Consider the following 14,849-nt stretch of genomic DNA (forward strand, 5'->3'; position numbering starts at 1 on the left):
ATACAAGATGAGCAAATGAATAGCTACAACTAGGGGTTATTAGGTCAAATGTTAATTATGAAAGTTACAGCTCATTGTGTACTCATTTTTTTCCCCCAAACACATTTTAAAATATATACAAAACTTGTATTTTAGAGGCTTAGATATTATTTCTACCCCTCTGGTTTGCATTCCTAGGCAGAAATTTAAACACAAGCATCATCAAATCTATCAGGCACCTATGATGCTGATTTGCAGAAGGGCTCCACTCCCAACTGATATTAATATACCTTTTGCCCTGACAGTGCTATTTAGCTACAATCAGAAGGCACTTCTACTAAAAATACAAGTCACGGGGAAAAACACCACCACCCAAACCCACCACCACCAAAATACCAAACAAACCAAAACCCCACAACCCCAAACCCACAGCACAGGAAGGAACTCTGATTATGCTTTGATGGCTTCAAAGCGCACGCTGCTCAGTTCAGGAAGCAGATGTCCAAGCAGGACTTTCTCCACAAACAGCCCAAAGAATGAAAGAATAATTGGCAGGACTTCAGTGACAAGACTGCTTTGAAAAGACAACTATACAACATACACAAAAACACCGAGACCCAGCCTAGCAGTTTTAAAACACCTTGCAAAAAGCACATTTGCTCCTTCTCAATGTCTAATCCATCAGTTGTGCGTTCAGAGCATTGCACGATAATTCCAGTATTTCTCTTCAAAAAATGTGTTTATTGCAGAAGAATCTTTATCTGTGGTGCCAGGCTTGAATAGCCCAGCAGTAACTAGTTTCCCTTTTGAAGACAAGAACAGAGAAAGCTTTGTTCCTGTGATCGTACAAATAATTTAAAGGCAATTTCAGGGCTTTTTCTTAAGAAGGTTGCACAAAACCATTTACTCTTAAATTTAACTGCATAATATTGAGAGGTGCACTTCGATAATGTAAAGATCGTAGAATTACTTTTGGGCATGGCAGCCCCTTTCCAGCGAAAGCTAAAAATTAAGCAGAAGTATATCCTGTGTATTCCTTTTCGCCTTCAGGGTTCAAAAAGTAACTGGATCTTCAGAAGATGATTTCATCAAGTCTATTTATTAATGCATTTCAAGTTTCAAAAAAACCTTACATATCTTTGCACAATACTTTATTTTTTGCATTTTTAGTAAAAATTTCCAAAGTGAACAAAAAAGATACTGTATAAAACACAGTGGACATGAAATCGACAGTAGTATTCCTTTTCATTGTCTTGAACTTCCTTTCGGTTTTACCACATCTTGACTTGCAGTGGAGAGTTCAGTGCACATTTCTGTTTTCAGAAAACATTTAACTTAGACTTAAAATAAAACCGGGCAGCATTTATCTGCCAAAATCCTACCACAGGATAACATTACAGGCAAAAAAATTTACATGTTCCAAAGTCTACCACACTCAAGAAGTTACTAAGAACTCTTGCTGAATAAAAGTCACCATTTTAGAAATGCAAACCCACTTCCAATCTTTGCACAGTCTTCAAACAAATGTATTTAAAATGACTTAAAAGCAACTACATACACTTCTAACTAGTTAAGATCATTTAGAATTATTTATAGAATCTATCAGACTTGGGGTTTCATGTACAAAATTTGTCTCTAAACCATGTACAAAAAGCTGTATTTTGAAAAAGTTACCACATACTGTACAAGTTTACAAGGAAGAGATCTCATTATATTCTGTAATATTTTTGGCCTTGCTGGCTTGCGTCACATTATGAGAATGATTGTGTAAACCTTATACTCTTAAAAAACAAAACAAACAAAGGAAGCCTGTCCAACCCTTAGTAAATTTTCTCCTAAGCAAAGCCAGGAAAATTATAGCCATTTGCATCTCTAATTAGCTCGGTGCTTTTGGAAAACAAGCAATAAATATATCACAAGCTTCAACATTTTGTAATGCCCCCTTTCATCTCCTGCATAGCAATAAGCACCTTAAGACATCTTTTGTTGCCTCTTTCAAAAATGCCAATTATTACATTCGTAAGAAAAGCTTCGGAACGGGACATCGCGCTGTTGGACTTCGCTGCTGTTATAAAATGTGGGGAAACTGGTAGTCCTAACTACAGTTTTAACTCTGGCACAGTAGCTGGGCAAATCACTCTACTTTAGTGGTTATCAATCAACAGTATCATGCTGAAAAGTTATTCAAACATCTGATAAATTAAAAAAGAATATAAAAAAAAACCCCTACAGCTTCTCTTTCTTTCCACATCCCATAGACCACAAACTTAATTATCATACTGTAAGAATATCTGAACAGCCCGAATAAACTGGTTGTAATTTTCAAAACAAGTTGAATAACGGGCAGAATTTTCTAATACAGCATGGAAACATTTAATCTAATCCCTTGTTTAACTGAATAATCAGACAAATTAGAAATATTTATGCTGAGTTACAAGGAATGAGACACATATAAAATGCTTTTGAAACATTCTGGCATTTGCAGAGTTTGCAGAACACCTGTTATTTCTCCAAAAGACCATTCGATCTTGTATGCTGTGTCTTAGCAGCTGTTTGATAAAGATGAAATGAGTGCTTGAAACAACTCGGATCATGATAGAGAAGTTCGATTTGATTCGAAATTGCTGTGTAAAGCATCACAGGATCCTTGACCATCATCCTCTGTTATCCTGAGTATGTCAATTAAATGGTAATTTCTTCATTAATAGCGGAAAAGTTTTATAATACAAAGAAACATCCATATTGCAAATCTCTTGTTTACAATTGCACACAAGTACAGGTGTACGTTAGAAATACATGTCTGCATATAACAATGTATATACATTGACAAGTAATGTCTCCAATGCTGAGGTGGTCTAGCTTCCTGGCCTCGTCTGGCAGTTGAAAAATAGATATTTTTTTTTCAATTATTGAGTTAAAGTTTTACTACAGCCATATCTGCCTGCAAGTGAAGAAAATGCAGCAATGAAGAGCACAGAAGGGGGAAAGAATCATGATACTCTAAGGACTTTGTGCCACTAAATTAAAAATACGCAAGAAAAACACTTTTCTTCTTTTTGCGCTGGAAGATTCGCTCATTAAAAATGAGCCATTTCCACTTGTTTCGAGGGCATACAATGCTTTTTTTTCCTCTTCCATTTTTGACAGTTAGACTGGGGACAATGACTTATTAGGTTTTCTTTGGAGTGAGTTTTCCCATTGTAGGCACTAGGAAGAACCAAGGCAAAAAGCTGCAGTCAGCGTCTCATATGTCCCATCTGATAACTCTCTCGGGGCCTTTGCCGCTGTGGTGGCTGAGTGGTCTGTGGCGGTCTCCTCCTTTTTAAAGTGCCTGTTTCAAATAAAGGTACACATTATTAACATGAATAATAATTTAAAAATATTTCTAGAAAAGTTGCCCTGCCCACGCAAATGAAATATAGCTATTTTTCTGAAAGGTTTCAGATTTATACCCGCAAGCTTTTAAAAAGATGAGTACCTGCATGGAGTATTTACAGAGTACATTTTATTATCCAAACGGTAGTTCCTTAAGCAGGCTGATCCTTACAAAATACAGCACGGAATAAGAAATAAAAGGAACTCTGACTTAGAAAAAGCCTTCAAAGCTTTATTTTGATTTGCATATTATATTACAGGAAAATAAGGCAACAGTTACATTTTTATTAATTGTTTCACTGGCATGAATTCCATTCGCAGTTTCACAGTGCCAGACTAACAACTGTAGGTTGAGACACCTGCATTTTCCCTTTAGAATGAAACACCTGAGGATAAAACATTTCTCTACAAATGTAATAACCTGGTGTACTCACCTGGAAGTGGTTTATGAGGAGGCAACTTTGGATTACTGCTTGGAGTATGAACACTGCATATCTTAATGAAACCAGCCATTAACATGATCAAGGCAATTCCCATCAGCAACACTGCCCACCAATAAGCCTAAAAATATGGAAAAGTGAGTTTTTTGGTGTCTGGTAGACATGCACAAAAGACAGAGGTCACTGAAGACAGCTTTCGTTTGCCTTTTAAAATTCATCAAAAAGCTGTTCTGAAACATCGCTTTAAAAGACCATAACATTCTAAAGAAAAACATCCCCAAATAACTTCAGGTTCTTTCTATTATCAGAAGAGTATTTCATAGAAGATATATTGCAACAGAGCTATATAAGCCTAAAACAATTAACAGCTTACACAAAACTGACTATGCAGCTCTATAATGGTGTTTCACTGTAGTTCTCCTCCCAGTCTATTATTAGGAAAATGTCATCTACTGCAATAAAAATAAGAAATGCTGGAGATCAATGTATTTAGTTCCTTGAAGAAATCAGAGCATTCAAATATGAAGAGTTAAAGTAGGAAAACCCAGTAACTTAAAAATGTGAACATTAACACCAAAACAGACAGCAGAGTAAATAAAGGTATTAACACAGAATATTTACTTGTTTGTTTCCATTCTCTTCAATCTGTCAAACTTATTTTGCTGCACTCCGGGTGATTACAGAAAAACTAGTAAGACAAGGACTGATTGTACTTTGAAGAACGCTGAAGTACTGTGTATATACAGCAACACCTACCAGCTGTGATTAATGATTAACAAGAACATTTTCTATTAGTCTGCTAAGATAAAGAAAATACTTACCACAATCCATTCTGCAATATTTTCATATAGCTCCGGATTAAAAATGGCCTTCTTTAATCTAGCTAGAGGGCCATCAGCGTCTACCAGCCGACACCTCATAAACACATCACAGTAGCCTTTGAAATCATTACAAGGAGATCCAGGTTGCAATGTAATAGTTTTACGACCGAAGTGTTTCTCCCACTGGCTAGAGCCTGTACTTGCACAGGTAGCTGGGTCCACTGGAAAGTGAATACAGATCAATCAAACCATTATTGTATCAAAACATACGGGCATTAACACCTTGGTGTTCAACTGTTCAAAATGCTTTTGAAAATTTTCAAGTTTCTATTGATCTGTAAAAAACCCCAAATATATTATTAATTTCCTACAAAATACAATGCCTACCTCAAAATAAATATGATCAAAACTGCAGTACGCTCTCAAGTTAACAAAAACTAAAATATAAACACTGTGAGAAGATTAATGAGATACCTAGCGCTATGTTTACGCTTACAATTCAGACCAATCTTACTTTTTCTCATGCAGCAGACATGACACAGTTCTCTATCGTCCTTGCCATCTGAACTAGCACATGTACATTCTTCCAAGCCATACTTTTCACAGATAGAGCCAGCACATTGCTGTTTAAGACAAAAGCACAAAAACAGAAAAATCAATTTCACTTTTAAGCACACTAACATTAGGAAAGACATTAATTTTTAATAGCTGAAAGCATCACTGTAGGTCTAAAGATGCTTATCAATAAAAACAGTAGCTTCAATTTCTTCTAAACTTTATAAAACAAATGTATTAGTTATTCAGTTGCAGTGTTCATGCTCACTTGATATATTTTAAAGGTGATTTACCTGCTTTTTTTTTTTAATACTATCTGGTTTTAGGGTCTCAAAGTACCCTGCAAAACACTCATAGCACTGCAATTCACTCTGAAACCTGATTACTCAAAACCGTGGTTAAGAAAATAAATCAAAAGCATGTCTTCAAATATATCTTCTCTCAGAAAATAATAATAATTAAAATTAATGGAAGGAAAAAACCTGTGTTTAATTTCACTGTGGGAAGACCCTTCACATTTAGAAAAATCAGTGTATTTATAATCTTGCTTCAAAATCAAGTAACTATATAAAGACAACTCCTCTATATCTAAGATGACTCTAAATTAGCTAAAAAATTATTACATGCAGTATCATTTGATTAAAAACCTGGAGTGCAGAAAACAGAGACTTACAGCAACACAAATTCCAGCTCTTTAAGAGGATAACTTGCTTGTTTCTCCTTCCAAGTAAACATAGATCAATTTATAAGAGACTTCCCATCAATATTTCATAGTAACTGCCCTGGACTCTTTAACGCAGGGAACTAATGGCAGTCCAGAGTAATTCCATATGCGTGCACATCTGCACTACATGCACATGGGTGGAGGAACCACGTATTTTCATTAAGCCAAATTCAACATGTATTGACAGCATATCTAATTTTCCAAGCCAACAACATTACTTGACCAGGACTGAAAAAAACCAAACCCCAAACAAGCAGATGGAACTAGGAAGTAACACACTCTCATATTCCTGATTTTTACAAAATCTTTAAATTGAACTTTCTCAAATTGTAAAGCTAGCTTTTTGTTTGTTACTTGCTTCTTAATATTTGGTGTTCCTTCACAGTCACTTTGACTGAAACCAATAAATGGAATGCTCTTGTTGAACAACAGATTAATCTTACACTCTCCTCCGTTAAGCATTGAAACCATACCACTTCATAACACAGTGCCTTGCAATAAATGAGCGCGGTTGCATGCGACTGCAAAAAAACATACCCCATTTATGCAAACTTGTGTGCGTCTGTTGCAATCGGTGAAGTTCTGTTTAGGCTCAGATGGTGGGCAGAGAGCGCTGACCCCATTGCACATCCCTTCTCTTGCACAGTCAGAATCATTTCGACACTTATCAGTCTTCAGTTTGAAATTACACTGTGCAGTACAGCAGGGGCCTTGACTAGGGCTACGAACAAACAGAAAACGTGGATGAAAAGGAGAAGCGTGAATGATTCCAGAACTGTTCATGCTGCAACCTGCTCAAATACTCAACATAATTCTGATTTGCGCTAAGAAAAATGTGGATTGAAAATAAAAGGTAACAAAAGGTTACCGCACCGAATACAGATTTCTTCGTCATTGTGGAAACCAATTAAACTATTTGCATTATATTAGAAAAACAGTACATGCTTTAAATTAAAATATATAGAAAATGGGAGCAGAAGAGTGAAGAGCAAAGGTTATAAAACATAGTTAACTGCTTGACTAAAGCTAAGCCTCCTGAGCTCTCATCTCAACTGATTCTGTATCTCACCAGCCCTCACAGTGTGCTCGTTGGCACTCAGTGGACATCAGACCGCGCAGACCTGCAGGTCAGCATCTCCCGATTTCAAAACTATTGCATGGTGAGAAAAATCACTCTTCCATCACACATAAAAAAGTCTAAAATACATGTAAAACAGCTGGACAGGTACCACAGTTTTCTTAAAGTGTATTTTAACATGTCATTTATGTGATCCATTCTTAAACTTGGACTTTCTTTACATGTGTTCGGAAATGTCTTTCTACAGCAACATTTTTGATCTTAATAGAACTGGAAGAAAAGGGAATCCTAAATCAAAAATGATGCAGCAATTCATATTTAAGACTGTTCCAGCAAGACAGAAAGTCAGCGACAGTCAGCTAAGCACAGGAGAGCAAAGAAGGGGGGTGGTGGTGGCACCTGATGTACATGGAAACAGGTCCTCAGCACAACTGCAACATGGAATATAAAATCTCAGAAAGCACTTATAAAACAAGACAATGCAAGGCCTATATTTTGGCTGAAATAGTAAGAACTTGCAAGGTGTGGGGAGGGGCACAGAGACACGCAAAATCATTGCAACTATGAATTCACAGGAGATGGTCCTTCTACCATGTCTACACTGTCAAATACAATTTAACAGTAGGTACTACTTTTACTTCCACTCCTAGGATGACAAAGAACATTTTCTGGGCAGGAAAGCTTAATGAGAACAATATTGTGTATGTTGTATTAAAAAGCTGAGCTGGTTTAGACCTAAAAACAATAGTAATTTTCACTTAATTTTAGGCAAAGAGTCTAGCCAGACATTAGATTTATGTCTGTCTCTAGAAAGGAACAAAAGCTCATGCCTTTCATGTGAAAAACAAATCCACTTAACTTCTCAGATGAGGTAAAAATGTAACATGTATCTTAAGTCATGGAACTAAAAGACAGAAGTTGACTTACTTCACTGTAAGTCTTATGACCTTTGAAAGTTCCTCTTATAAATCACTATGTACACAACACTGTCAAAATACAAGGTGCCTTAAAAGCATAGTTTAATTTAATTTATAAAACAAGCATTAAAAAAAAAAATCAACTATATCGTTCAGTCATCTTCTAGTTAGGCAATGGCACTAGGATGGGATCTGATTTCATAATATCCTCCATTATCCTCTGGGCAATTAATACTTTCCAGCACCTATTGTAAAAACAACATCCTGGTCATGTTTTTCTGAATCATACAGTTTTTGCAAGACTTCTGCACAATACATTTGTAAGAAAGATAACAGAACTTCAACACATATTGTCTGCGCTATTATGGTACGTTAGCATTGATACAATCCAGCACCATATTACGTTTTTTCAAAAGCTAGAGAACAGTCATCTAAGGGAAAACAAGCTACAGTTAATACCAGTAACTGCACAGCATAACTGTGCTTATGAACTTCTCACACACTTTGAACAAAATGAAGACTTTAAGAGTAACGCAAGTAAACAGATTCTGAAATACCAATTATAACTGCCAATAAGCACCCCAAAAGAAACGTATTGTAACAGACACACACAATACCTGCAGTATTTGCCTGGTTTTAACTTGCATTTTTTATCTTCTGGTTGGTTTGCATCATAACAGCATTCATCTTTACACTGGTCACTGTATCCACAGTCACACTGTTCTCCTACTTCAACCAGTCCGTTACCACAGATGGGTTGACCAGACTCTGAAAAATGCCAGTAAATTATGTAAAAAGCAGTATAAAGAGCATGCAAAGAGCCGTGTAAATGTTAAAACTGACTTGCATCAGCATCCAGCTAATCGTGGCTGAAAACGCCTGGTCAAGATGGACTTCAGTCTAGGGCTCAAGTCAACTTACACGATTTGCTTCCCGCCCAGCTTAGTCACTTCTCATAGAATTTCAAGCCTCTGAGTAAAAGGTTTCTGCTGATAACAGCAGGAGTTTCTTACGTGAAGAGGAAATGAACAGTGATAAGAGGAAGCTCCCTGCTAAGCTTCCACTGGAGCAGCATCCTTTCTTGCACTCCTCCTTGTCTAGCAGAGTGAGGACCTTAAGGCAAAAGCTGATGGTACTGGGGTGAACTACTGCTACTCCAAAATACAAACCTACTTCGCTGCGCAATCTCACAACATTTGTGAGAACTCACACAAAGACTCCAGAAATAAATTGTCCTTTTTTTTTTTTTTTAATGTTTAAATAGATTTTCACATATTTTTATTTGTGCTCCTTACTTCTTATCCTTTCAGTGGCTGTAACTGAAAACAGTCAGGCCTCGTTTTCTTGATTCCCTACCCCCAGGCATTTATAAAGAGACACAAGAGCCTTCCCCACCCCAGCCTAAACAGTCTCAGTTCTCACAGCCTCTCCTCATATGTCAGATGCTGCAATCCCTTAATAATCTTTGTGGGGCTTTGCTGGATTCACTCTAGTACAGAATCACTGAATTGTGTTGGTTGGAAAAGACCTTTAAGATTTCTTGCCTGTACTGGGGAGTGCAGAACTCGAAACAGTACTCCAGATCTCAAACTCAATTCTTATAGAATCTTTCAGTAAACGAAAATGAGTAAAATACATAAAAAAGTGAAATAAATACTAAAATAAATTTCTAATCAAGCATAACAGCTTAGCCACTTTGCTATCAGCACAACTAAATACATACCAACGAAACAATTATTTCTCTTTTTCTCAAGAACTTGGCTGATATTTCGAATGCTACAGATAGAGAACTTGTTGTTGTTAAGTTTGTCCCCAGATGTGGCTCGTGCATACATTATATAATTGCCGTTTTCTTTCTGCCCCAAGTTCTTGGACTCTCCTGGAGTGCACTCCATTCCTGAATCGTGCTGCAAAACAAATATTTTAAAATTATTTCTATCAAGACAGCTTCTCTAATTTCTTGCTCTCTTCTATACATGTGCAAAAGTAACCTGTCTTGGAAACTTTAACATAGTGAGAATAAAAGATTCATAAAAACTAAACACTATCTTATACTCTAAGGTTTCTTGGAATACAAAAAGTATATAGAAAACAAAGGTGATTTTAATTTATTTATTTACCCCCCGAAACAGTAGCAAATATCTAATTTCTTAAGTTTCAGCTTATTTGCATTCTTGGCAAATGTGTAACCCAAGTGCATGTCCTGGAATGAATACTGACTTGAAAAAGTTGCCATCTCCTAAGAAGAATGGCTTTACGATCACCCAATGGTAGTAAGTATTCTGTGGAGTAAAAGCAGGAGTTAACTGGAATAGCAGTTCATTCTTGCTGCCTGTTTTGGGGGAGGTACAAAGAGATGTCCAGAACAGTGCAGCAGTCTGGTTCTGTCAGCCAGTGACCAGATCTATACAACAGCCAGCGTGATTAATTAAATGCATTACAGGTTGGCATACTAGCAATTAGCAGACTGACAACATACTAAGTTGTTAAGTGTAAGAGGAACTCTTACACTGTTCTCATGCATCCAGCCTTCCAGCAGTACAAACTATGTCTCAAAAGTAGGTACATTTAAAAGTTTTCAACATAGTTGCAAGAACTATATCATTTATTACAGTTTGGCAGAACCAAACATGTACTTTCACATACTTCCCTACAACAAATGCAACTTAGGAGTAAAATTAGAAGAATCATCTTCAAGGCTGGTCCAAAAGATGTTTCACTCAATGGGAGTGGTTTTTCAGTTTCATGTCCTCGTATTTTCAGTTATACTTGGAAGGCTTGTTCCCACTGAAAGCAGTGGCATTAGGGATTTTCTCAAGGCATGTGAAGAAAGCATTCACATGTGAACATCTGTTTTGGAAGAACTCATTCCTGTCATATCTTGATTTCACTTCACTTCCAAGAGTAGAAAGCCTGCATACTGAAGTTTAAAAATAAAAAAGCCAAACCAGAAAACTTTGTTCTCATCTCCAGCAAAACACATAAGCCTCACACCTTCAGCTTGCCACAACAACTTACATCCCTAAATGACTGGGAGACAGTTTTGCTCTAAAATATTGTTCTTGATACCTTAATCCTCTCAAGTAAATTTGTAATTGAACATAAAAAAAGAGCCAGCTGTATCTTTGCTTGTTGAATAAAGTGTCATCTTAATTTTGCATTGATTCTTTCTCCTCTCTAGGATAAACTAAAATATATTTAATAGGTGTGTGACCCTAGTCATCAATAAAAACCAGGGAAGTTTATAGGAAATAATAATATAGCCCCTCTATAAAAGACTGAATTAGTAGAAATAAAAATTCACAAATTCCACTGTTGCACCAGTGTTGACAAATACTCATAAAAGGGGCTCTGTTTGGCAATCTGCGCTTTGTTTGTATACAGTGTGAGCACACACACGCACTTGCAGTCATGATCTTTTTTTCTTGTTCATAAGAAGTAAAAGCACCATTTGCAAATCATGCACTTCAAAATGGCGTAAAGTGAGTTAACAGATGAATAGAGATACTCACAGGTGAACCGAAGTTATGCCCAACCTCATGAGCAAAAGTGATATGAGAAACCTTGGGAGGAACATGAGAGCCATAGTTCTGAACAGTGATGATCCCAGTGTTCAAAGACTTCTTCTTACCATCAGAATACAGTTTGCTCTTCTCACATATTCCACCAGAGCTCCCTGCGTTTAGACAAAAGTACAACAGTTAGTCATTCAAGAAATTACTGTGTTACTTTTCTAGTGACATTTAGAACAAGAAACAGCTTGCCTCCTCAGTAGACAGTTAGACACTGAGAGTTCTGTATAATTAATATTAAGCCAACTTTGAAAGTAGATTAGATTTATCCACACTAATGCTCTCAGCACGGAATGGATACATTCACACAAGTAGTTAGCTGTTCCAGAATAGCTATTAAGAGCTATTTTGGGCTTTCACTGCACAGACCAACCCTGATTTCACCATCCCTGTAGTACAAGACTAGCAGGGTGCAATGTCCAATACAGGAAGCTTCAATATACATCCCATTTACATTTCGCTAAGTAAAAAAAAAAAACCCAGAGTAAAAATCACAGGAAATCCTTTCTCACAGAAAGAGCATTCATATAAAATGGCTAGGATTAGCCATATATTCTTGTCAGCAAAAGTGACTCATTTTTCCACTGTACAAACTAAAACTGAAAATGCTTTCGATGTGTGGGTTAATCAAACCCATACTTAGAAGGTCAACAATCAAGTGCACCACTCTTACTGTTTGGAAAAGTCTCAGAATTGTGACTTCAAATTTCACCAATTTTTTCCACAACTTGAATTTGTACTGAGGCATTATCAACATTCTAAAATTCAGCTATTCTGTTGACAACATAAATGGTGTCTAAAAAACACTCCTTGCTTTCTGAAGTAAAATTTCATTTTAGTGAAGTATTCCACTCAATCTATGTAAGTATGTGTGTTAAAGATTAAACATAAATATATACAAATCAAACCGTACCTAACCAAAATTGTGAAGTGTTGGTTATGAGGTTTTTGTCTATTTGCTGGCAATTCAAATGACATTGTTTCTACCTTTCTTATTTGTACCTACCTACAATACTTTACCTCACAGTGCTGAAGGTTTGGACATAATTACCTGAAGGGGCTCCAACCCAAGCCAGACCAAGGACTCCATCATCAAAATCACGGTCTGTAAACACATAGGCCAGGCAATAGTCGTCGTGATTCTGTTCAGAGTTCAGTTCCAGAAACTTTTCCACACCAATGTTAGGAAATCTGAAGGGATTGGAAGAGTCCTTCTCATCTACGGTTGTATTAATCTAAAAGTAAATGGAAACAAACTCTAAGACACAATTAATTTTCATTTGACTTGTAAATACCAGCTAAGAGGCTTACGGTTGTAATGTCACCTTGTTATGTTAAATAGCTAAACAGGTTCCTGAAGTTTTATATGTCTTGACAAATTACCACCCCAATATTTGGAAAACCAAGTTCTACAATAAATAATTGCATTTGGGTAGTAAATCTCCACTCTCTTTCTTCTTCCTTTCCATCAGTACCCAAAAGTTTATATCTATTCTCTTAAATCATCACTTTTAGAAGGACCATTCAACCTGGATAGCCATTATCTGTTTCACTATTAAAGTTTTTGGAGAGCAATACAGTCTATTTGCCGCACAGTCAACTCTGATGAAATATAAGAAGTTGACTGCTATAAAAATTGACTATCGCTCAATAATGGAAGTAGAGGGTTTTTGACAATAAACACTAAACCCAAACAAATAAATGGGTTAGGGAACCATTTACTACAGAAATTACTAACAATAAATAGTTACAGGTGAACAGCAACGGGACTTTTGAAAAATACAGCATCCAAGAAATACGAGTGAAGCTAGAAGTATTTCAAAACAACTTACTCTTATTCGTTTCACCATGAAGCTGATGTTACGGATTCCTGAGAAATCTGTTGACTGGTAAATTGTGTCAATCGCTTTAACATGGCTGGAAATCTGTCAAAATTAAAGTATTTACAGTTCAAAGATCTATGCAGTACGCTATAGCTAATCTTCAGTAGCAACAACTGCAAGGCCTATATTTTTAACGTATAAGATATTGTGCCATATGAACTCTAACAGGCCTTATTAATTGAATGCTGATGGCAAATAATGGAAATAAATCACTACGTAACCTGGTCTTTACATTGTCACCATGCCAGATAACAGCAAAATATTTTACCATTTGCTTTTTTATAAACATATAATTTCAGGAACTATTCAGATACCTGTTTGTGATAGTCATTTGACTCATTACTATAAGAGAGCATTGTAGTTAAAATTCTATTCAAAGCACCCTTTTTTTTTTGAGAAAAAATTTACTTGTTACAGTATTATTCTGTATTTTATTTCTGGTAGGAAAAAATTGATCATTTACTTTTTCCAAGAGCACATAGAAACGCTAACTCATTGAAAACCCGATTTTGAAGGTGACTTCAGAATTTTGGAAAATGTTATCTGAATTGTGTATGTACAGTGTGATGAATAAATAGTAACAGTCAGATTTGCAAGTGACAGTGCAACTTAAGACTTCAAGAGAAGTATGTTAATGTTAACTAGTTATATTTTTAGCTAGTTATATTTTTAGGAATTTATCAGAAAAAAAAAGTTTTCCACCTAATAGCATATTGACAAATGAAAAGCATCTGCCTTTAGTTGCCATTGCATTTTTAGCCTTCCACTATATTTTTAGCCTTCCACTACATCAGACACTACAGGAACAGTTCTCAGTGTCATTAGCTCACAGTGTTTTGAACTAAAATTTCCAGCACAAGGCTATGTGAGTGTTAACACAGAGGCTTGCCAGGCTGCGAAACAGAATGGAACTCTTTGGGAAGTATCATTTTCCTGAGGAAGAACTGAGAAAAGTCGGACTGCAGTCTTGCTCAGAGGTGCTAACCAAACCACAGCTGCCATTATTAACTAAGGGAAGCACAAATGCCCAGGAATTTCGCCACAGACACATCGCATCTTTTTAGTGAAACAAAATCTGTTTCAATAATATCAAGATCACTGTAAAACATGAAACAAGACGTTCTAAAGTAAATAAGCAATAACATACACAAATTGCATGAAATTTATCACAAAAACACAAATAAAGTAAAACAGATCATATAAGATAAAGGGATTGAAAGTACCTGTGCAATTACAGCTTCCCTTGTTCCATAATGCTTGTAGAACAGATGATCGGTCTGGATATACAGCTGACAGGTATTTTTTTCAGCCTGAGTGGCACGCTTTTTTCTTAAAAGCTGTGGACCGTTGTTCTTGGGCTCTTCAAAAGGCTTCTACGTATACACAGGAAATAAATATAGTAATTTTTTAGATCTACATGCTGCACGAGATTACCCAAAAATAGCAATAGATTTGTCTATACATACTCCACTAATACAAACAGATTTTCATTCTTCCTTAACCCA

At 36.2% G+C, this 14,849-nt stretch overlaps 1 protein-coding gene across 1 annotated transcript in view; it reads right to left on the reverse strand.

Annotated features, from left to right (window-relative positions):
- Positions 1-1,059: 1,059 nt before the first annotated feature.
- Positions 1,060-14,849, reverse strand: part of ADAM10 (ADAM metallopeptidase domain 10) — a 45,511-nt gene continuing 31,721 nt past the window's right edge. The window contains 12 exon segments of the mRNA XM_065076013.1: positions 1,060-3,224; positions 3,227-3,310; positions 3,789-3,915; positions 4,616-4,836; positions 5,130-5,238; positions 6,432-6,615; positions 8,507-8,657; positions 9,613-9,796; positions 11,402-11,565; positions 12,513-12,696; positions 13,294-13,386; positions 14,568-14,717. Of these exon segments, the coding sequence (XP_064932085.1) occupies positions 3,187-3,224; positions 3,227-3,310; positions 3,789-3,915; positions 4,616-4,836; positions 5,130-5,238; positions 6,432-6,615; positions 8,507-8,657; positions 9,613-9,796; positions 11,402-11,565; positions 12,513-12,696; positions 13,294-13,386; positions 14,568-14,717 (1,689 nt within the window). The 3' untranslated portion in view covers positions 1,060-3,186.

This window comes from Columba livia, chromosome 11 (genome assembly GCF_036013475.1).
Source record: "Columba livia isolate bColLiv1 breed racing homer chromosome 11, bColLiv1.pat.W.v2, whole genome shotgun sequence".
Lineage (NCBI taxonomy): Eukaryota > Metazoa > Chordata > Aves > Columbiformes > Columbidae > Columba > Columba livia.